Source organism: Camelina sativa, chromosome 12 (genome assembly GCF_030686135.1).
Source record: "Camelina sativa cultivar CO46 ecotype springtype chromosome 12, ASM3068613v1".
NCBI classification, from domain to species: Eukaryota; Viridiplantae; Streptophyta; class Magnoliopsida; order Brassicales; family Brassicaceae; genus Camelina; species Camelina sativa.
In genome coordinates this window covers 17,331,910-17,355,925 of record NC_141891.1, presented here as the reverse complement: position 1 = coordinate 17,355,925, position 24,016 = coordinate 17,331,910, and the positions used below count along the sequence as shown (strand labels likewise).

The window sequence follows — 24,016 nt, the reverse complement described above, 5'->3', positions numbered from 1 at the left end:
TTACCCGTATATGTAACTTAACTATGGTTAAGAGTTTATCTTGTCATTTATTTTTGTTCTTTTTTCCACAGATTGTATTATTGAGTTACCTGCGTCTTTCTATCGATATCAAACCCACCTTCAAATTTGTCTTTATTAATTAAAATAATGTCGTTCTTTCGACTTTTTTTGGAAAGTACAACTAATACAGTATTTATTTTGACTTCTACATAGAGTCATAAACTACTCTTTGTTTTGCATTATCATCCACTTGCTACAAAAAAAAAAAAAAAAAAAACACTATAAAAAGGACTTTTTTTTCGTCTGAATGATTTATTGATAATAACTTCAAAGTAAAATATAAAGACGGACAAATAAATTAATCTTTCCGGAGACTTAAGCCAATGAGTACAAGACCCTCCCGGTGATTAAGACCAAACAAGGTGAACTAAGAGGAAACAACCCAGACAGACAGATTATACAATATCCATTCACTTCCCGGAACAGAATCAAGAGATCCAAAAATAAGAAAAATTAAAACCTAAATTTTATGAAGACAATTAAAACAAATCTGAGACAAGAAAAAACACACAATAAGTTAACTTGCAAGAATCTCCTTTACCACTAGTTAGAACCGAATGAGCATGCCGTGCGACCCTTTATGTTGCTTCAAAGAGGAGCTACCGGGGGCGGTGAGACACTACCAAAGCCTAGAGACCACTCAGCAAGAAAGACTCTTTAAAAACAGGAAGGAGATCTCGATCTGCGTTGGTGAAGATTCTTCATCAGAGGCAGTGAAGTAGTAGTTGGAGACTGCCTCAGCCATGAAAACGGCCAGATCTGAAGCTAAACTTGACGGAGAAAAAAAAAGCCAAGAAGCTGAACCCAAGGTTAGGAAGATCGAAGCTTAAAAATTATAGATCTAATGCCGTTGGAAGAAAAAAGATGGATGTGCCGATAAAAGAAGGAAGCAAAGACAAAATAAAAGAAGAAACCCGACTCCGATGCTGAAGAAGCCACCGGAGCCGGTCAACCTAAGCGGTGGCGGCGATTTTTTGGCTAGAGAGAAGGTAGAGGGTTTTTATGTTTTTTTAGAGAGAGAGGCTAGGTGACACTATAATATAAAAAAAAAAAAAAGAGAGAGAGAAAAAAGACATTAACATGTTTTTGTTTTGGCATTATTATCCACTTGCTACCAAAAAAAAGACACTAACTATTACACTAGATTAGGATACGCCCGATGGGTGAATTTAGAGTTTTTAAAATAAAATTAAATTTAATAAAGAATATAAAATAAATATTTTTAGTAAGTAAAAACTATCTATAAAAGTAAATAGATACACCGAGGTGTCCAATGTGATATTTGGTGTAAAAGGTGCGACTTTGCAGTTGAGACTATTAATCATGTTTTCTTTGAAAGCCCTCGCTCGTGTGAAGTTTAGGATTTATCTCCGACTCCAGTCACGTCAGAGGGTTTTCCAAATGAGTCGGTGTACTCGAATTTGGATTTTGTTTTCTGGAGGGGTTCCTCTCAACAGGGTGATCCTGATCAACTTCTTCAATTACCATAGATTTTATGGGCAATCTGGAAAGCTATAATAAAGTTTTTCAAGGTTTAGAGATCGAGGCGAATGATATAATTGCTCAGGCTTTGGGCGATAAGTTAGCCTGGGAAGAGGCGCTCTCTTTTACAGCGGTCATGTCAGCTTCATCTCCGTTTTGGGATATCCAGGTTTCTTCACCTGGTTATAAGATTGATGGTTCTTGGAAAACAACCAATGTGCATTCAGGATTGGGCTGGTGATGTTGCGTTGGTGAAGAGAGAACCTTGTTAATGGGGGCCAAGTGTCTAAGACAGAGCCCCTCTCCCCTACATCCGGAGTTAGAAGCGTTGTTGTGGGTCATGGAGAGAATATGTGCTGCAGGAATCGCTTGTCAACATTTCGAGACTGATTGTGCTGAGTTATACACTATGGTACAATCCCCTGAAGATTAGTAGTCCTTCTTCAACCTGCTCGATGAGTTTAACTCATTGGAGTCCTTCCCACTATTCTTTATTTTTTCGATCCCGCGTGCATCAAATACGAAGGCAGATTGTCTTGCCCGTGCTTCGCATTGTCTTATCTCTGAAATTTCTTTTGTAAACCCCTTTTGATGTGAGCACGGGACCGGACACGGAGCCAGGAACGCTCGTACCGGACCAGGACGCCTAGGACGTGACCGAGACACTTGCACCACTCGCGGGACAACAGCCGGCCAACACACCAAGGATCACTCCGGGAGCTACTACGCAATCCAAGAGCTCGTCCAAGGCCGCAAGACAGAAGATCGACCGGTTCGTGCAAGCATTTTTTCAAGGAGACGACCCGGCCAAAGCAGTTCAAGTGGAGACCGTTCGCACCGCCTTCACCCTTACCCAAGGATGAAGGCGACCAAGTCGTTAGGATCATGACCCGTACTCTTTTTCCTTACTCTGGGTTTGTCCCACGAGGTTTACCGGAGAATGTTTTAATGAGGCGACGAGTCCTAACGCAAACCTCCACGTTTTGAAGCCAATGACGTAGTTCCCGCGTCTAAGCCTAAGGACGTGTTATCTTTACTTAAGCTATGCGTTTTGAACTTTGTCTAGAACTTTCTTTTGTAACGTTAGAGTAGTGTGACGTGTGTGGTTCTGTTTAAACCACTTTAGAGGGCGACATGTTCTCCAATAAAGGAAACACGTCAAGCGCAAACGTGTGCGGACCATACCGAGTCCGCGTGTCCTAGGTTCCCTTTAAACCCTCACACTATTTACACCCTTCTCTCTATTGTAAAACGCAGACTTGAATTAATATAATTTCCCAAAGAGCGATTCTTTGTTTCTTGTCTCATTTCTCTCTTTAGTCAAAGTTTGGGACTCACTATCGAGAAACCCTAGTCGATTCACGAACCAGGTTCGTAATCTTCTAGTCCGACCGTATCACAAGTAGAGCCATCACTCGCGTGTCGTCATTCAATCCACCCTTGCTCCCATTCCTCCTAGTGGAACCATCCCTTGGTTTGCTAGCCGCTTCCCAACCTTGACAGCCGTTCCGAACCGCTACCGCATCGGACCGTTCGTACACTCGAAGTTGTGACCATCTTTCGATCTCGTGTTCCACTCGTTTGTTCTTCATCAAAACTCGTTTCCGTCGTTTGTTTGTCCTCTAAAGCCATTCAACAACGTTTGGCCCGAGGAAAGTTGCCTCTACACTGATCGGCCCGAGGACGCGGCTTTCTGTCTGTACCGCGAGACGACCGGTGCTCGCATCAGCTGGTATCAGAGCTAAAAGGTTCTACCTAAAGGTTGTATCTTTCTGAACCCAGAACTCGCTTTTATTTGTTTAAAGTTTGAATCTTGAGTGTTTCTAGTAGCCTCGTTTGCTTTTCTCTTGCTTCGTTAGAACGTTTGGTTTAATTTGTTTTATGCGTAGTATCGTTGATAGATCTTTTAGGCTATTGTTTGTTCATCGTGTTCTTAGATCGATAAAGTTTAGTATTTGCTTTTGCGATTGTGTTGTGGTCCCAAAAAAGTTTGTCGTGTATCGCTTTTGCTTTTGCTTTTGATTAGTCATAGGTTTACTTTTGCATCGCTGTCATCAATCATTGTCTTGGCCAAAGAAATATCTTAGTTGTTGTCCATTGAATGTAATATACTCACGAATATTCGTTTTTGTTTCAACGAGGTTTAAGATCGATCGGACAGCGCAACGTGTACGGACTGAGCTACGTCACCATTGACCGTTCGTACAAGCACCATGGCGAAACAACATCCACCGGAGATTCCTTTACCTCCACCAGAGATCGGCGCCACCTTGACGGCCCTTCGCAACGGCATAGAACGTCTGGCCGAGCGAATGACACGTCTTGAACTTGCAAATCCCGCAAGGGAAGACCCATTGCCCATGCGGCGCCAACGACAAGAGCCGGAACAAAGCAACCAATCCGACGAAGACTATGAACCACGTCTGAGGCGACGGCATGGACGCGATGATCAGTACGAGGACGCACCACGGCCTAACGAACCTGGTCATAAAATGACGGCACCAACCTTTGCCAGAAAATCTGACCCGGAGGCCTACCTCGACTAAGAGAGCCGAATGGACCACCTTGACTCCTATCACAACTATCCGGAGCTTCGCAAGATCACTTATGTTGTGGCCCAATTCACTGACTACGCGCTTACATGGTGGGATCGCTTAGCGGCCGAACAACACCGCAACCATGACCAACCGATTGCTACATGGGAGGTCATGAAAGCCGTGATGAGGAGACGATACGTTCCACCGTTCTATCATCGAGAGCTCCAAAAGAAATTTAGGAGACTCACTCCAGGTTCGCGGTCCGTTGAAGAGTACTTCGAGGAGTTCGAGCACCTAAGTAACCGACTCCAAGTAGAAGACACCGAGGAGTCCCTCATGGCGCAGTTCCTTGACGGTTTACAAGATCGAATCGCACGAAAGGTCGAGCGACAACCTTACCAAGGGTTCGAAGAGTTATTGCACCTAGCGGTGCAAATTGAATCCTAGATCAAAAAGAAGGTCACCGCTACAAACCAAACCAGAGCTCAGGGAGTGCCAAACTGGTCACCGAACGCTTCAACCTCCAACCGGCCACAAGAGAAGCCGAAAACGACCAATGTTGACTCGAGGTTCAAATCGAAGGAGCCGGCCAGTGATAATCGTCAAGATCCACGAACGACCAATGACGTTCGAAGCCGGGACATTATTTGTTACAAGTGCTAAGGTCGAGGCCACTATGCACGAGAATGTCTGAACACCTGGAACATGATCATTACTGAGTCCACATAGCTCGAGTCCGAAGGAGAGGCGGCCGAAGAGAACGATTAAGCCGAAGCGGACTTGGAGGAGGCCGTAGCTCAACCGGAGGTTGGAAAACTTTTGATGATCCGACGTATCCTCAGCACCAACCTGGAGACGGACTCGAATCAGCGAGACAACATTTTCCATATGTGTTGCACTGTAAGTGGGAGGGTTTGTGGGTTGATCATCGATGGTGGATATTGCACTAATGTTGCAAGTTCTTACATAGTCAAAAAATTGTCCCTTAACACCACAAACCACCTGAAACCCTATAAACTCAAATGGTTGAATGAAAAAACTGTGATTCATGTCAAAGAACAAGTCACGGTTCCGTTCAGTGTGAGTCCTTATAAAGACCAAGTCTTGTGTGATGTGGTGCCAATGCAACCTAGCCACCTCCTTTAGGGGCGTCCATGGAAGTTTGACAAAAGGACCTCTCACTGCGGCCACACCAACCAATACTCATTTGTGCATGATAATAAGCGTATTTGCTTAAAACCGTTGAGTCCCACACAAGTTCATGAAATGCAATCTAAATTGTCTAAGGATTCAGACTCTAAAATGAACTTTTTAATTCAATCTGGTGATGTTAAAAAGTCCCTTAAGGACTCCAACCAAATTTTATCGATGGTTTTTAGAGATTTGTTGGTTGAAGGGATTGAAAACTTGGCTGACGCACTACCGGACGTTATCCGACACATTCTTCGACGCTTTGCGGACGTGTTCCCGGACGAACTGCCCGAAGGCCTACTACCAATCTGAGGAATTGAACATCAGATTGATCTAGTTCCTGGAGCTCAATTACCGAACCGTCCTGCGTACCGAGTCAACCCAGATGAAATCAAGGAGTTAGAGCGATAACTGGCCGAATCATGTCCCAAGGCTATGTTCGAGAGAGCCTTAGTCCGTGTGCCGTTCCTGTCCTACTCGTACCGAAGAAAGATGGAACCTGGCGTATGTGCGTCGATTTGTCGGGCCGTGAACAACATCACGATCAAATACCGGCACCCTATACCGAGGCTAGACGACATGCTAGACGAGTTGAGTGGTTCGAGCATTTTCTCAAAGATTGATCTGAAAAGCAGGTACCACCAAGTGAGAATGAAGGAAGGGGACAAATGGAAAACCGCATTCAAAACCAAGCAAGGTTTGTACGAATCGTTGATAATGCCATTCGGTTTATCTAATGCACCTTCTACCTTCATGCGATTGATGAACCATGTTTTGAGGGCTTATATCAACAATTTTGTTGTGGTTTACTTTGATGATATCCTTGTTTATAGTTCTTGCCTATATGATCATGTTGTGCATCTCGAATATGTTTTAAACACTCTCCGCGAAGAGCAATTGTACGCTAACTTGAAAAAGTGCATCTTTGCTACTAATGAACTAGTCTTCCTAGGTTTTGTTGTTAGTGAAAAGGGACTCAAGGTGGACGGCGAGAAGATTCGAGCCATCGAGGAATGGCCCACTCCTACCAGCATTTCACATGTCTGATCCTTTCACGGCCTCGCCAGTTTCTACCGCTGGTTCGTGAAAGATTTTAGTACGATCGCGGCGCCTCTTACCACTGTGATCAAGAAGAACCAGGAGTTCAAATGGGAAGAGGATCAAGAACGAGCCTTCAAGGAGCTTAAAAGGCGTCTCACCCAAGCTCCCCTACTCGTCCTACCCAACTTCAACAAAACTTTTGAAGTAGAGTATGATGCGTCCGGCGTAGGCATAGGAGCGGTTCTCACACAAGGTGGCAAACCGGTGGCCTATTTCAGTAAGAAACTAAGCGGAGCCACTCTCAACTACCCTACATATGATAAGGAGCTGTACGCTTTGGTCTATGCCATGGAGACCTGGCAGCACTATCTTTTGGCCCGGGAGTTTGTGATTCACGCGGATCACAAGACCTTGAAGCATTTGCGCGGTCAGACCAATCTCAAGAGGAGGCACGCTAAATGGCTGGAGTTCATTGAGTCTTTTCCCTACGTGATCAAATACAAGAAGGGCAAAGAAAACATCGTCGCCGACGCTTTGTCACGAAGACACACCCTGATCACTGCCATGGACGCCAAAGTGTTGGGGTTCAAGAGCATCAAAGAAGCGTACGCCAACGACGCTGAGTTCGGAGATTGTTTCAAGAACCATGGTAAAGGCACGTTCACCGAGTTTTACGTGTACGGAGGCTATCTGTTCCGGGGCCGACGTCTTTGCATCCCCATCGGCTCTATTCGAGAGTTGTTGATCCGAGAAGCGCATAGTGGAAGCCTGTCCGGACATTTTGGTATTACGAAGACTTTGGCCGTGCTCCAAGAACACTTCTATTGGCCAAAGATGCGAAGCATGGTTGAGAAACATTGTGGTCAATGCATGGTGTGTCGTGCGTCCAAGTCAACTACCCACCTACACGGCCTGTACACACCACTGCCGGTTTCGACTGGACCTTGGATCGACCTTTCGATGGATTTTGCTCGGCTTACCACCCTTACACAAAAAGGACAATTTTATGGCCATGGTTGATCGGTTCTCCGAGATGGCGCATTTCATTCCGTGTAACAAGAGCCACGATGCGGTGCAATTGGCTGACCTGTTCTTTAGTCAAGTGATCCGACTCCATGGTGTACCACAAACCATTATTCTGACCAAGACCCGAAGTTCCTTGGCCATTTCTGGCGGACCTTATGGAAGAAGCTTAGCACCAAGCTGCTGTACTCTACCGCCGCACATCCGTACACCGACGGCCAGATCAAAGTTGTGAACCGATCTATTGGAGCCTTACTTCGGACAGCGATCGCAAGCAACAAAGGATCATGGTTAGAGTGCATCCCACTCATCGAGTTCGCATATAATCAAGCCGTTCACTCGGCCACCAAGAAATCGCAATTCAAGATCGCGTACGGATTTAAACCTCTTACGCCGATGGATCTACTATCGTTACCACCGGACGAGGTCGAGAGTCAAGACGGAGCCGCAAGAGCCGAGTTAGTCAAGAAGCTTCATGAGGAGGTTCGAGCAAACATGGAGAGGAGGACTGAACAATATGCACGTTTCTTGAACCGCGGACAAAAACCTATGCTTTTCAAGCCGGGAGATTGGGTTTGGCTGCACCTAAGGCTGGAGCGGTTCGCACAAAAGAGGAAGGACAAGCTTAGCCCGCATGGCGATGGACCCTTCCGAGTCATCGAGAAGATCAACGACAACGCCTACCGCCTTGAACTGCCAGGTGAGTACAATACTTCGACCTCATTCAACGTTACTGATCTTGTTCCGTTTGACACCAGCGACGACAAAGAAGTTTTGGGGACTAAACCTTCTCAAGAGAGAGGGAATGATGTGAGCACGGAACCGGACACGCAGCCAGGAACGCTCGTACCGGACCAGGACTCCCAGGACGTGACCGAGACACTTGCACCACTCGCAGGACAACAGCCAGCCAACGCACCAACAATCACTTCGGGAGCTACTACGCAATCCAAGAGCTCGTCCAAGGCCGCAAGACAGAAGATCGACCGGTTCGTGCAAGCATTTGTTCAAAGAGACGACCCGGCCAAAGCAGTTCAAGTGGAGACCGTTCGCACGGCCTTCATCCTTACCCAAGGATGAAGGCGACCAAGTTGTTAGGATCATGATCCGTACTCTTTTTCCTTACTCCAGGTTTGTCCCACGAGGTTTACCGGAGAAGGTTTTAATGAGGCGACGATTCTTAACGCAAACCTCCACGTTTTGAAGCCAATGACGTGGTTCCCGCGTCTAAGCCTAAGGACGTGTTATCTTTACTTAAGCTATGCGTTTTGAACTTTGTCTAGAACTTTCTTTTGTAACGTTAGTGTGACGTGTGTGGTTCTGTTTAAACCATTTTAGAGGGCGACGTGTTCTCCATCAAAGGAAACACGTTAAGGGAAAACGTGTGCAGACCATAGCAAGTACGCGTGTGCTAGGTTCCCTCTAAACCCTCACACTATTTAAACCCTTCTCTCTATTGTAAAACGCAGACTTGAATAAATATAATTTCTCGAAGAGCGATTCTTTTTTTCTTGTCTCACTTCTCTCTTTAGTCAAAGTCTGGGACTCACTATCGAGAAACCCTAGTCGATTCACGAACCGGGTTCGTAATCTTCTAGTCCAACCGTATCACGAGTAGATCTATCACTCGCGTGCCGTCATTCAATCCACCCTCGCTCCCATTCCTCCTAGTAGAACCATCCCTTGGTTCGCTAGCCGCTTCCCAACCTCGACGGTCGTTCTGAACCGCTACCGCATCAGACCGTCCGTACGCCCGAAGTTGTGACTATCTTTCGATCTCGTGTTCCACTCATTTATTCTTCACCAAAACTCGTTTCCGTCGTTTGTTTGTCCTCTAAAGCCATTCAACAACGTTTGGCCCGAGGAAAGTTGCCTCTACACTGATCGGCCCGAAGACGCGACTTTCTGTCCGTACCGCGAGACGACCGGTGCTCGCATCAGCTTTCCTCCAGCTTGGGCAACTAACCAAATAATTTTCTTTTTATTTATTTTTTGGTAAAAAAATAAAAGTAAATAGATACACTTTTAGTTAAAGAAAATAGTTGTAGATAAGTTCAAAGTTATTAAAATCAAATTAAATTTACCAAAGAATATATATATTTAATTCTTTTTGTAAGTAAAAAAAAAAGTATAAAAGTAAAGAGATAAACTTTAATTTACAGAAAATAATTGTGTTTTTTTTTTGCTATAATACACTAATGTATATCCATTTACAAATCTACTATCTATATTACCACTAAAAGTGTATTTGTACACACAAATTTATTTTACTGTTAACATATACTCTTTAGTCTTTACTACTACCAACAAATTTTCTCTATGAACACATTAAATAACCTATTATATGTCTCTTCACTTTAAAATTTTTATAGTTACAAAAACAAATATGTTAATTTTACATACTCCTATTTTATATATTACAATAGCAGTCTTTTTGAATAAATTATTTGATTGGTGAAAAAAAATATGAGACAATCTATTTTTTTATTTTATTTTTTTACTTCAACGATCTTTTTCTTTATGTAAAGGTGAGTATTTATATTTTTTAGAAACAGTAATTAATTGTATAATTTTCACAATCATTTTTTATATTATATAAAAAGTAATCTATTTTCTTGTAAAATTAGCAACTTAAAATTAAAATAAGTAAACAATACTATAATTTTGAATTTTATGATATATATATATATATATAATTTCCTTGTAATGATCTTCTCTAAATTTTAAAGATATTTAAATTTTATATTTTTTTTATAATTGCCTTTTAAAACAAAAATTTTGTTTTACATTTGGAAATTTACAAAGGTTTTTTTTTCTTTAAAATATTTTAAATAAAATTAGGTTTTCTTTTTCCTATTTTACTTTTATATATAACCTTTTTACGGTAGGTTTTGAATTTTTATATTTTTAAAAATTTTAATATATTTAGAATAACATGTGTCAACATCTGAATGATACAATTGTCTTTGTAATGATCTCTTCTAAATTTTAAAGCTATTTAAATTTTATAATTTTTTTATAATTGTCTTTTAAAAACAATTTTTTTGTTTTACATTTGGAAGTTTACAAAGGTTTTTTTCTTTAAAAGATTTTAAATAAAATTTGGTTTTATTTTCTCTATTTTACTTTTATATAGAACCTTTTTATGGTAGGTTTTGAATTTTTACATTTTTAAAATTTTTAATAAATTTAGAATTGACATGTGTCAACATCTGAATGATACAATTGACACGTGTCACGATCTTGTTAATTAGTAACTTTGACGTCAAACTTTATATAATAATATTTTAATGATGTTTTAGCTAAAAAAAATTGTTTCATTTTAAGTTATGTTTTCAATTTTCTATATAAATATTAAATACAGATCATATTTTACAAGATATTTTTTATTGGTTAAATTCATTTTATTAATGGTGTTTTTATAGAAAAGATGTAAATTATATATTTTTTTTAGTTTATGTGTAATAACCTTAAACATCACTTAAAATGGATGATTACATGAGTATCAAATTAGATATTATTATGCATTAACATCCTTTTCTTTTTGACATATCTGGGGTATTTCTATCAAACAGTTCCTTTGAAAATATAGACGGAGTTTGAAAAGAAATTACTGATTAAATCAATTTTTGAAGACATGTAATTTTCAGCTTTGCCTCAAAGTTAAATGGATGATTACATGAGTATCAAATTTTGAAAAGTCAGAAAAACAAATAATAATTCTATAAAAAAAACTATAACCAATCCAGAAAATATTAATTATATTATAGAAGGAATTAATGATTGATGTGCTTTTGTATATAATTATGTATTGTTGTTCAACTATATTCTCAATAGATCTGTCTTTACAAGAGATAATGATCTCATATGAATTTACTACAAGATGGTGTTATTCGTAGAACTTGCATGTTACTTGATTGACATTAATAAAATGTTTCATAAGGAAAATTAAAGTACATTCATGCATGTGATCATTATGATTAAAGCAATATGTTGTTGCTTAACATATGAGATCATTACGATTAAAAGCGATTTATTGTTGCTTTTAATTCAATGATTTCCAGTTGCGCTTCATATAATATTATTTCTCAGATGTCCAATTTATATCAAAACCTATCACAAAACAAGGCTAAATGGGTGAAATACTGAATCACATATACACCCTTTGGAAACTCTTTTTTCAAGCTCACCTGGCAAGATTATAACAACATTGTCTAAGCCTTGACCAGCCACATATATACTAATAAAATAAAAACTCGAGCGTTACTTGGACCTACCGTCTTGATCCTCGGCTCTATAGTCGATAACACGATCGACCCCAAGCTCTTTTGACCACAGCCATGACAAACGTTTGTGATGACTCACTGCCTAAACTAAGTTACTTCATGCGCAAAACTGAATGATGGTAAGCTGTTGTCAATGTTTCTTTAATGCTATGAGTGCCACAGATCAATAGCAGAAAACAATTGGTACCTCGTATAATCGTGAAGGCAGGCTGCATAATCTGCAGGGTTCCCAGAATAAATTGTTCATGGTTCCGAATATAAACGAAAACAGCAAAACAGACCTCATCGAAGGTATAAAATATTCAACCTAACAAAAAACTTGGCACTGAGCTCTTTATCAAGCTTCCCATTATCTTAGCCATTTTATCAAATACACGATTCAACGTACAAAACTATTTGTAACAAGTTAGGTCCAATCTTTAATAATACAGGAACAGCAATGACGATCAATCATTATGGCGAATATATACTATTATTAACATATCTATGTGCTAGCCTCCCAAAAGCATATCTTTCCAAAACGTATGAATATATAGTGCTTCAAAATTGGATTTCAAGTGTGGAAAAGAAAGTACTTTAAACAAGCTAATCATGAGTAATAGCACGAAGAAAATACACATAGATATGACATACCCCTGCTTTAGGCTTCTGAAGAAGGACATCTTCAACAGTATAACCGATTAACCGGCAGTCTCCAGGAATACCGGAAATGGCTTCTTGGATGAAGAATTTTTCATTACATGAATATTATTAATATTTTTTTTTTTGTTGGTAAAATTATAAAATAGTATGATATTAATGGGCATTTTCTTTTAATATTTCCGTTACGGGGCATTTTTTTTCGTCTTTGGAAAGATTTAATTATTTTGTCGGTTTAAATCTAAGGTTAATTCAAACACGAATTACAAGTCAATTATAATAATCTCTTTTTTTGGTTGGCAAAAAAAAAAAAAGTAATCTCTTTAATTTTTTTCCTCATCCTTAGCTATCTGTTTCCTTTTAATTGCTTAATAATTTTACCTTTTTTTTTTTGGTGTGAAAAATATTACCTTTTTATATATTCGTCGAATTCGTTATAGTATATAAATGGAATATATATATTTGTAAATAAATAATGTACAAAAATAAAAAAGTAAGAAGAAAAAAAAACAGGGCTATATAATAATTGTGTAACCCTCTTTCTTCCCTTCGACCTTCGTCCTCGGTTATTCTCTTCTTCGCCTCCTCCTGTCAGCTTTCCGATTTGCTTAGATATGTAAAATAATAAGTCTCTTCTTGACTACGATGCTTGACCACAAGAAAAAAGGTTTTCAATAGCATATCTTCTCTTCTTTTTTCCTCTGCTCCACCACTTTTCCTTTTTCCTTTATTATACAATCTTGTGACTACTCATGTCAAGACACAAGATTTATAAACTAGCAGATCTGTTGCCCGCTCGCTTTTGATTTTGACTGACCAGAGATTAGTTTCTGTGTGGATCCTCTCACGATCGAGAATGGGAATTAATATTCCTTCCGTTGAACAATCATCAAGAAGTGCGATATAAGGATTGACGCCATGTCACAATAAAAAGACGGAGAATAAAACAAAAAAGAAGGAGGTTTGTGGGTTATGGTCGTTGCCGGATGAGGTAGTTGTAAACTGCTTGGCTCAGTTGTCGAGATTGGACCTCGCGGCTTTAGCTATCGCCTCCAAGAGTCACCGGTCTCTGGTGGTTTCCTCTGAGGTAACGAAATTGAGATGGCAGATGGGTTGCGTCGAGCAATATGTCTACGTATGCTTGCACATCTTTCCAGAACCAAGCCCACGCTGGTTCATCCTCCACCCCATGCAACGTTGTCTGAAACCCATCCATATGGACTTGTATGATCAGGCTCCGAAATCAGGCTCCGCTTTCGTGACGATGTCTTATCTGATTTATATCATCGGTGGACTCGTAGACGGCAAGCCCACTTCGGAAGTCTCGTATTTCAATTGTATCCAGCACAAATGGTACGCCCTGCCGCCCATGAAGATGGCTCGTGCTTCCCCATCTGCAAGCCTGATGTTGACAGACTCAGGCGGCTGCAAGATATATGTGTTTGGAGGGCTCGCGGATGATGTAGCTGATTCCTCAAACTGGGCAGAGGTGTACGACATCTCCACCAACACTTGGGATTTCTTGTTTGTGTTTACGCCCAAGATGCCCCTCAATATCCAACAAAGCGTGTTGATGAAAACTAAAGAGGAGGAGGAGGTTTACGCAGTGGATGAGGATGGTCAAAACTTCTCCTTCTCACCAAGTAAATGTATGTTTGTGGCAAGGGGTAAAACAGATTCCATGCCAGGATACATTTACAGAAACGATTGGTGTGTCATGGGGACATTCTTATTCTGCCGTGCCACCCGCGGGAGAATACTGTGGTGTTTGCCCTATGACTTGCATTGGAAGGAAGTGAAGGGTTTGGAACAACTCCGACATTGGGGTTCTTATATCACCAAACTCTGCACCGGCCCTGCTGGGAAGATTGTCATTTTCTCGAAACCGCATCCTCACAGTCTCGAGCTTTACTCCACCGAGATTTCCATTTCTCTTGTCAAAGGCAAACGCAATAGACGCGACTCACGCGAGATTTGGGGGAAGATTGAGTGGTCTTGTCCTGTCTTCAAACTTGATCCTCTCACAGACTCATCATATAGCTTTAATGTCTTATATGCAAATTATGTCCATAACTGAAATTCTCAACTTTTTTAGTACGTGTTCATAAATTATATATTTATTCATCTAGCTGGCAAAGTGAATTCTGATATGATCTTTAGCTTCCAAGATATTGGTAACTTTGATCTTTACACTACTACCTTTTTTTTTTTGTCAACAGCACTACTACTACCTCTTCAAGTGCTGCTTGTACATTATATGACAATCCTTCTTCGGATCTCAAAGTTTGATACAATAAAACTAACGATCAATCAACCAAACCAATTCAATATTCATAAAACACAGAATCGATTATGTTAACTCTCAAGATGAGAGCTAAGCTCAGAGAAACATTTTAGAGATTTTTAGTTTTTTACAAATTTCAGATTCTTTTCATAATTTTGCAAATGAACTCCTCCGCCTCTTTATACTTCAACGTCGTCAATGGTCAACAACACCAATGCACACCACGTCATTGGCTCCTTTCCCTCCAATTAGATTCTTCAAAACCTCCACGTCAGCCACATCCAAACTATGTTTTTCTTCTCTCCAACTAACCCTTCTTTCCTGTATCAAATCTCCCTCCTTTGAGAAACCTTGACCTCAAGGTTTAGTGGCAAGAACTCCTCTGCAAATCATAGACATTGTAAAGTGGCTTCTTTGGAGAGTTAGTTTGTCTGCTTAGCAAAACTAGTGTAGCAGCTCTAGTTTGAATATGTCTTCTTAAAGTCTCTTGTGATTCAAATCTGATTCCAGGGTCAAAGGTTTGGGTCTGTGTAACCACAAGAATTCGTTCTACTTTGACAATTCCCATTGGAACTAGTTGATCCACACGCTGATACAAAACTGCAACTATCTTAGCCGTACTTCCAAGCTTGTAAGTAACCAGTCCCACTAACGTAGGAAGGATTTAGTGAATTTAACTTTTCTTTTGATATATTCACTTATGTTAGTTTTCTATTTCTGTTTAGAGTTTTCTATTTTGTGTTTTGGGTTTCTTCTCTATATATAGAGAGAGTCTAGGTTATTGGAAAAACAGTTTTGATTCTAATTAATAAAAGCATAGAGTTTTCTTCTCTAAATCTGGTAGATTTTCAGAGTTTTTCTTAATCAAGTTCACGCTTGAGAACTTGATTTCTAACTAGGTTTAGTGCTTGCTAATCCTAGAGCTTCCTACTGCGTCAAGTGGTATCAGAGCAGGCTTTTTCCTGTTTCTTTTTCAAGGCTTGATCAGCTATGGGAGATCAATCTGTGACCAAAGCAGACTTTGAGGGTTTTACCAAGGCTATTACCTCGGCTTTAACTGCTTTGACCAATCAGATGACAAATTTGATGACAAATTTGACAACTGAGATCAGAAACAACAACAACGCAAATCAGCAAAGAGGCATAGAAGGAGGACAAGGGCTTAACGAAAATCAGCACAGAAACAGAGGAAGAGGAATCCCAAGGGTAGACAACAATCGTGCTATTATTAATGAAAGCTCAAGTTCTGATGAAGAGGAAGTTGGGGAGGATGAAGTTGAGCCAAGAAATCGACAGAATAATCATGATTACCGTGTTAAAGCTGACATTCCATTGTTCGATGGAACTATGGGTGTTGAAGATTTTCTAGATTGGCAAATAAGCGTCGATAGGTTCTTTGAAGTTATGGGTGTCCCTGAAAACAAGCAAGTTAAGATGGTGGCAATTAGGCTGAAGAGTACTGTTGTTGTGTGGTGGGATAAACTTGTTGTTCAGAAGCAAAAGCAAAGAAAGGGACCAGTCAAGACATGGAGGCGGATGAAACAGTTCATGATGGACTAGTTCTTACCGGAGGACTATGAACATATTCTCTATAAGATGTATATTGAATGTGTTCAAGGCAAAAGGACTATGACAGAGTATACAGCAGAGTTTCTCCGATTTTCTGAGCGTAATAATCTTGAAGAGACAGAAAATCAGAAAGTGGCAAGATACATCAGTGGGTTAAAGAGTTCTATTCAAGAGAAGATGGGTTTACAAACTGTATGGACTGTGCAAGAGGCTTCTAGTCTAGCTTTGAAAGCTGAGTTAATTGAGAAATCTCCTCGCAATTTCACTTCTTTCAGAAGATATTCACCTCAAAATAATTCTGAATCAATAGGAGATAAGGAGAAGAGTGTAGTAACAAAGGATACTAACCTTGGGAACAAAAGAGCTAGAAGTTTTAACAACGGATCTAATAATGCTCAGCAGAATAAAGCACCAATCCATAAGCAAAGTAACACTTATGCGAGACCATCCATCGACAAGTGTTTCCGCTGTCAAGGACAAGGTCACAAATCAAATGTTTGTCCGAGTAGGAGAACTACAGCTTTGCTAGAGGAGGAAGAAGAACATGAAGAAGAGGATGAATATGCAGGTGTTGAGTTTGCTGAAGAAGAATCGAATTAGATGATAAACATTGTACTTGAATGGGTCTTGTTATCATCTAAGAAAGAAGGACAGCGAAAAAAATTGTTCAGAACAAGGTGTTCAATTAACGACAAAGTCTGCAACTTGATTGTGGATAATGGTAGCACAGAAAACCTAGTTTCTCATAAACTGGTTGAATATCTGAAGTTACCCACAACGCCATTTGAGAAGCCATATGCTTTAGGATGGGTGAGTAAAGGCTCTCGATATAGAGTGACACTGTCTTGTAAGGTTCCGATCTCCATTGGAAAATATTACAAAGAAGAGGTATTGTGTGATGTTCTTGACATGGATGTTTGTCATATCATACTTGGTCATCCTTGGCAGTACAATAATGACGTTACATATCGAGGAAGAGATAATGTGTTAATGTTTTCATGGAATGGGCACAAGATTGCTATGGCTCATGTTTCACACCTTGATCAGAATTCAGGGAGGAAAAATTCTAACTTCTTGGTATTGACAGATAGTGAAAGAGAGCTAGGTGAAGCAATAAAAGAATCTGAATGTATATGTCCGGTGGTGATTAAAGGGCTGATGAGTGTTATAACAGAACAAGTAACGACTCCAAAAGAAATACTAGAGATTCTGCAAGATTTCAAGGAGCTAATTGCAGATGAGTTACCACAAGAATTACCTCCTATGCGCAACATTCAGCATCAGATTGACCTTATTCTAGGATCAAGCTTACCAAACCTTCCCCATTACCGTATGAGTCCTAAAGAAAATGAGATTTTAAGGGAACAAATTGAAGATCTGTTAAGGAAAGGGTTCATTCGTGAAAGTATGAGTCCTTGTGCAGTGCCAGTCCTTCTTGTTCCTAAGAAAGGAAATCAATGGCGGATGTGTGTAGATAGCAGAGCTATCTACAAGATAACTATCAAGTATCGTTTCCCTATTCCTAGATTGGACGACATGCTTGACGAGTTAACTGGTTCTAAAGTCTTTTCTAAGATAGATCTTCGCAGTGGATACCATCATATACGAATTAGGCCTGGAGATGAATGGAAGACAACTTTTAAGAGCAAAGATGGATTGTATGAGTGGCTGGTGATGCCATTTGGGCTGTCAAACGCCCCTAGTACCTTCATGCGGCTAATGAACCAAGTTCTTCGTCCGTTTACAAGTTCTTTTGTGGTGGTTTATTTTGATGATATTCTGATCTACAGTAAAACAAAAGAAGATCATTTGGAGCATGGGAGACAGGTGTTGCAGGTCTTAGAAGAGAATAAGTTGTACATTAATCTGAAAAATGTACATTCAGTACCAATAAGTTGCTCTTCTTAGGTTTTGTTGTTGGAGAAGAAGGAATTCATGTTGACGAAGATAAAGTGAAAGCTATTAGGGATTGGCCTGTCCTGAAATCAGTCAGTGATATACGCAGCTTTCATGGTCTTGCTACCTTTTATAGTAGATTTATAAGAGATTTCAGTACTATTACTTCTCCTATTACCGAGTGCTTGAAGAAAGGAAAGTTTCAGTGGGGTCTCGAGCAAGAGAAAAGTTTTGAGTTAATCAAGGAAAAGCTGTGTACTGCACCAGTTCTAGCGTTGCCTAATTTTGATAAAGTGTTCCAAGTTGAATGTGATGCTAGTGGAGTGGGAATAGGTGCTGTCTTGTCTCAAGAAAAACGACCAGTGGCTTTCTTCAGCGAGAAATTGAGTGAAGCTCGACAAAAGTGGAGCACTTATGATCAAGAGTTTTATGCAGTATTTAGAGCCTTAAGGCAGTGGGAGCATTATTTGATTCAGAAAGAGTTCATTTTGTTTACTGACCACCAAGCTTTGAAGTTTCTTCACAGCCAAAAGGTGATCAATAAAATGCATGCTCGTTGGTAGCTTCCTGCAGAAATTTCCTTTCATAATCCAGCATAAGTCAGGTGCGCTTAATAAGGTGGCTGATGCTTTGAGTTGGAGGGCGTCATTGCTAGCTACTTTAACACAAGAGATTGTGAGATTTGAGTTTATGAAGGAATTGTATGAGAATGATGTTGAATTCAAGGAACGATGGGCCAAATGCAACGAGAAGCATCCTTCTGCAGATTTTCATATTCGGGAAGCTACTTGTTTAAAGGAGATCGATTGTGCATCCCTTGCTCATCGCTAAGAGAGAAGTTGATCCGTGATTTGCATGGGGGTGGTCTTAGTGGGCATTTGGGAAGAGATAAGACTATCGCTAGCCTAGAGGAGCGATACTTTTGGCCACACGTAAGGAGAGATGCTGGAGCCATTGTCAAAAGGTGTTACATTTGTCAAGTATCAAAAGGCCATTCACAGAACACTGGTCTTTATATGCCTTTACCTGTTCCTGATGATATTTGGCAAGACTTGGCTATGGATTTTGTGTTAGAATTGCCTCGTACACAGCGGGGTGTGGATTATGTGTCTGTGGTAGTTGACAGATTTTCTAAGATGACACATTTCATTGCTTGCAAGAAGACTGTGCATGCATCCAACATAGCCAAATTGTTTTTCAGGGAAGTGGTGCTCCTTCACGGAGTTCCTAAGTCGATTACTTCTGATAGGGACACAAAGTTTGTAAGTCATTTTTGGATTACTCTTTGGAGGATGTTTGGAACAGCTATTAATCGAAGTTCTACAGCTCATCCACAAACAGATGGACAAACTGAAGTAACTAATCGGACTTTAGGAAATATGGTTCAAAGTATTTGTGGGGATAAACCAAAACAGTGGGATTTAGCTTTGCCTTAAATAGAATTTGCTTACAACAGTGTTGTCCATTCTGCGACAGGGAAATCTACTTTTTCTCTAGTGTATACTTCTGTTCCTAGACATGTGGTTGATTTGGTTAAGTTGCCTAAGACTCGTGGAGTTAATGCATCAGCTGAAACCATGGCTGAAGAAGTTTTGGCTGTTAAAGAAGTTGTTAAGGCTAAGTTAGAAGCTACTGGACAAAAGAACAAGGTTGCTGATGATAAACGCCGAAGACTCAAAGTTTTCAAAGAAGGTGATGAAGTCATGGTGTTCCTGCGTAAAGAGAGATTTCCAGTTGGTACCAACAGCAAGCTGAAGTCTCGCAAGTATGGTCCATTCAAGGTGTTACGGAAGATCAATGACAATGCTTATGTTCTGGATCTCCCAGAATCGATGAACATTTCCAGTACTTTTAATTTCGCTGACATTTATGAGTATCATGAAGATGGGGTTCTATATCCAGAAGAGAACTTGAGGACAAGTTCTTCGGAGGTGGATGAGACTGACGTAGGAAGGATTTAGTGAATTTAACTTTTCTTTTGATATATTCACTTATGTTAGTTTTCTATTTATGTTTAGAGTTTTCTATTTTGTGTTTTGGGTTTCTTCTCTATATATAGAGAGAGTCTAGGTTATTGGAGAAACAGTTTTTATTCTAATTAATAAAAGCAGAGAGTTTTCTTCTCTAAATCTGGTGGATTTCCAGAGTTTTTCTTAATCAAGTTCACGCTTGAGAACTTGATTTCTAACTAGGTTTAGTGCATGCTAATCCTAGAGCTTCCTACTGCATCACCCATGAAGCAATAGAGTTTCGTTCACTTGTCACTCTGTTCCCCGAGCTTATATAGCCATTTGTGCTTGATTTGGAACCTCTCAGCACCAGATAGAAACTGTAGTAGCAATGCATCCCTGTCCTTATGCCTTTGCAACTTGTCCACATTGTTCACAAACTGCTCAAACTCATCTTGTAGAAAATAATGCACACCACTCTCGGTGAAAAATATACACCAATCATGTATTTTTGCTAGCCATCTTCTCACCTCTGTTGTGTACTTGAGCTGCTTGTTTGCAACAATGATATCAATATCATGAGCGTCATTTCTCCTAATCCTATGAACAGCCCAGGTTGCAGTTAGAGGACCCACAATAGCAAAAGAATGCAGAAACTGGGCTCTCTTTACATATTCTTTGTACTTAAACATCCACCGCTTGGGAAACTCAAACTGTTTGTTTCTCATGGCTTTTTGAATGAACAAATTGGGTTGCAACAACTGCTTACTCACCCTTAAAATCTGCTCACACACAACTTCTTGTTCAAGAACAACAACACTCTCTCTTATCCCAGACGTTAAACATAGCATACTTCTCTTGCCAACATTTCTGACCACTTTGAACATCTCATGTTCGTCTATAACATATCTCGGCTTCTTCAGTTGATGTAATATGTAGCTTATTCCACTGAAATCTTGGTAGGCATAAGAATTGCTATCCTCCTCCATTAAAATCTGAGATTTCCGAATGTATGCTTCATCATTAAAGAACCACTGTGCCTCCTGAAAATCTCTAACATCTACTGCACTAACAAGGTACTGATCACACAAAATATCACTTCCACAATCAAAATGCAATTCATCAACAACAAGTCCAATGGGTGACATCAACTGATTTCTTGTTGCATTGGCTTCATAAACCCCCCAATTTTTCTTGTATCAGTTCTCTTAATTGTGCCATGTCTTTGAATTTAAACCACCAAGTCTTTGAACATGTTTCCCTTCTCCCATTTGTCAACAATTTTGTTCTCCCTGACATTGAATCAAACACTTAGCGTGCACAACTCACCACAATTAGATGATCAAATTATGACTGATGTGTGAGCGGTGAACACATATACTGATCCAAAGTATTCTCAGCTTGTTCTTGAACCAATTGATTCTGTTGAATCAATAAATCCATTTCACACTCTACTACGTTGATTCCAGAAACTTTCTCAACATCAGGAAATTGATCATCAACATCCTGAGATTCTATGGTAGACCTATGGCTAAGTTCCAAGTGAAAGATTGATGATACCTGCTGTTTGATAACAGAATCGGAGAACGAACCTTTCTCTTCAACATCAACCTCAATTTCTACCAAATCCTTCTCAATATCATTCTCTACCAAGTCTGACTCACTAACAAAATCATCTTCATCTTCATCTTCATCTTTCATGCAAATACGTAAGTTTTTATGTTGCAGGTGATGATCGGGTGTTTCCGGTTCTTCACAAAATAGACATAATCCCTTCATCCTTTTCTCATTCATCTCCTCCAAAGGAATTTGTCGATAAAGCTTGTATGTGAAATTAGACATTGGCGATGAAATTTTAGGTACATCTGGAATATTGTTGGCTATATAGATTGGTTTCAGCAGAGGACGAGAGAACTCCGATGACTCCGACCGCTGCGGCAAGGCTGGGAAAGCATCGACTTGTAGAGTCTCCTCATCCGCGTTCTCTGATCGGTAAACAATCAGTCGAATAGCTTCCTTCAGTTTAGCCACCATCTCGTCCATCTCTTGCATTTGTCTCGCCATCATTTGCTCAAAACAAAATCGTGATCTAGTTTCCGCCATTGAAGCCGAGAAAAGATATGGCTCTGATACTTTTGATACAATAAAACTCATGATCAATCAACCAAACCAATTCAATGTTCATAAAACACGGAATCGATCATGTTAACTCTCAAGATGAGAGCTAAGCTCAGAGAAACTTTTTAGAGATTTTTAGTTTTTTTACAAATTTCAGATTCTTTTCATAACTTTGCAAATGAACTCCTCCGCCTCTTTATACTTCAACGTCGTCAATGGTCAACAACACCAATGCACACCACGTCATTGGCTCCTTTCCCTCCAATTAGATTCTTCAAAACCTCCACGTCAGCCACATCCAAACTATGTTCTTCTTCTCTCCAACTAACCCTTCTTTCTTGTATCAAAGTATTCCAGGCAAACTTGATAACGGTTTTTATATAATCTGGTAAATTTTCCACGTAATCTGGATCCAGTCTGTACATTCATATAAAAATTTTATGCATAAGAGAAATACTAAATATTTACTATATTCTTTCTATGGATATCTCTTTTACATTGTTGTAATACACACAGTCTCTCATGTATAAATAATCTTGTATCTTAGCTCAATCTTTATATATAAGATCTTTCTACATGTTCAAACGCTAATGTGTATTTAATTTAATATGTATATATAAACAAAAAGAGTTAGAGAACATATATATATATATATATATATATTAATAGTGTAGAAGTTTCACTATAAGAAAACATGAAATTGCTGACTGCAAAGTTGTGACTTAAAACACAGTTGCTAAATTTAGCGACTGAATTGTGATTGTTTTACTATTGAATGGCTACTAAAATAAAACAGTCGCCTAGTAAACGCTAATTCGAGACTGATGCATAATGTCGTAGTTTAGTCGCCAATTTGCGACTAATTTCGAGACCAATTTGACAGTTGCCAAACGTTGCGACTAAACAACTACTCTTTAGCGACTGATATATTTAATTTGGGCCTTAAACCAAATTTGAGCCGTAACAAAATGGCGAAAACCCAAATCGATCTAATCTTCATCCCCGAGAAAACCCTAATCCCTCATTTCTCTTCATCCCCGAGAAAATCCTAGATCCCATTTCCTCTCAATCGAGAAAACTCTAGATCTTCATCTCCGTCCTAGTATCTCTCGATTTTGATGGCTGGAGTAAAGAAAAGAGGAGGAGGAAGAAGAAACCCCTCAAATCGAACCTCTGGAACTTCACAAACGGCGAATCGAAGACCCGCTAATCTTCCCAGCCAGTATGCCTTCACGCCGGCGAACAAGAGAGATCCAGACATTATAATGTATTTTATTTCATTTTCCATGGGAATGCTGATTTCACTAAGATTCGGTGACGCAAAAATATAAGCAAAGGAGTAATCAGGTGGTCTTAACCAATCAGTTGGAAGGTGGTCTCATTCAAAAAATAATTATGTATGTTTGTGCTCTTTATTTTTTTTCCATAATAGTATGGTTCAGATTTGTCCGTATACTGTCGGAATTAGTGAGTAGTGCGTAAAACCAAAATTTTAAAAGGTGTTTGTAGAGGAGAATGACGAGTGTTATACATAGAAGAACCAAGTTGGATATAGTGATTCTCTTTAGTGAAGACAATATGCCCTAAAGTAATCGTCTCCACTTTCAACTCTTCGTTCAATTTATAAAAATTGTTTTAGTCTACATAATGATGTATAGTAGTGTTCCAAAGTACCAATGCGGATTACCGCAAATTAGTCAATTATAAATTCATTATAAATATAGTTTGTGATTTCCGTTACAAACATATATGTAGCGGGAAATTGATGTGAATTTCACAAATTTGTGGGAGACATGTTCGCCACAAATTTTGTTATTGAAAAAGACAAATATATATCAATAAATACCAAGTATTATTATTTCAAATGCTAATAAGCTTGACAAACAAAGATGTGATATGATCCTTGTATCTTCCTTCGGGACAAGCCGGCCGAGAAGGGAA

General features: G+C 39.6%; 1 protein-coding gene across 1 annotated transcript; it reads left to right on the top strand.

Moving 5' to 3' along the window:
* Positions 1-12,816: 12,816 nt before the first annotated feature.
* Positions 12,817-14,409, top strand: LOC109128114 (putative F-box/kelch-repeat protein At3g46050). Its single transcript, XM_019233905.2, has one exon. It carries the CDS (start codon positions 13,368-13,370, stop codon positions 14,334-14,336), a length of 969 nt encoding a protein of 322 aa, XP_019089450.2. The 5' UTR covers positions 12,817-13,367; the 3' UTR covers positions 14,337-14,409.
* The last annotated feature ends 9,607 nt before the right edge of the window (positions 14,410-24,016 follow it).

What these genes read in the sequence shown, in the direction of transcription:
- LOC109128114 (XM_019233905.2), top strand. Translation starts at nt 13,368, where the DNA reads ATGGGTTGCGTCGAGCAATATGTCTACGTATGCTTGCACATCTTTCCA.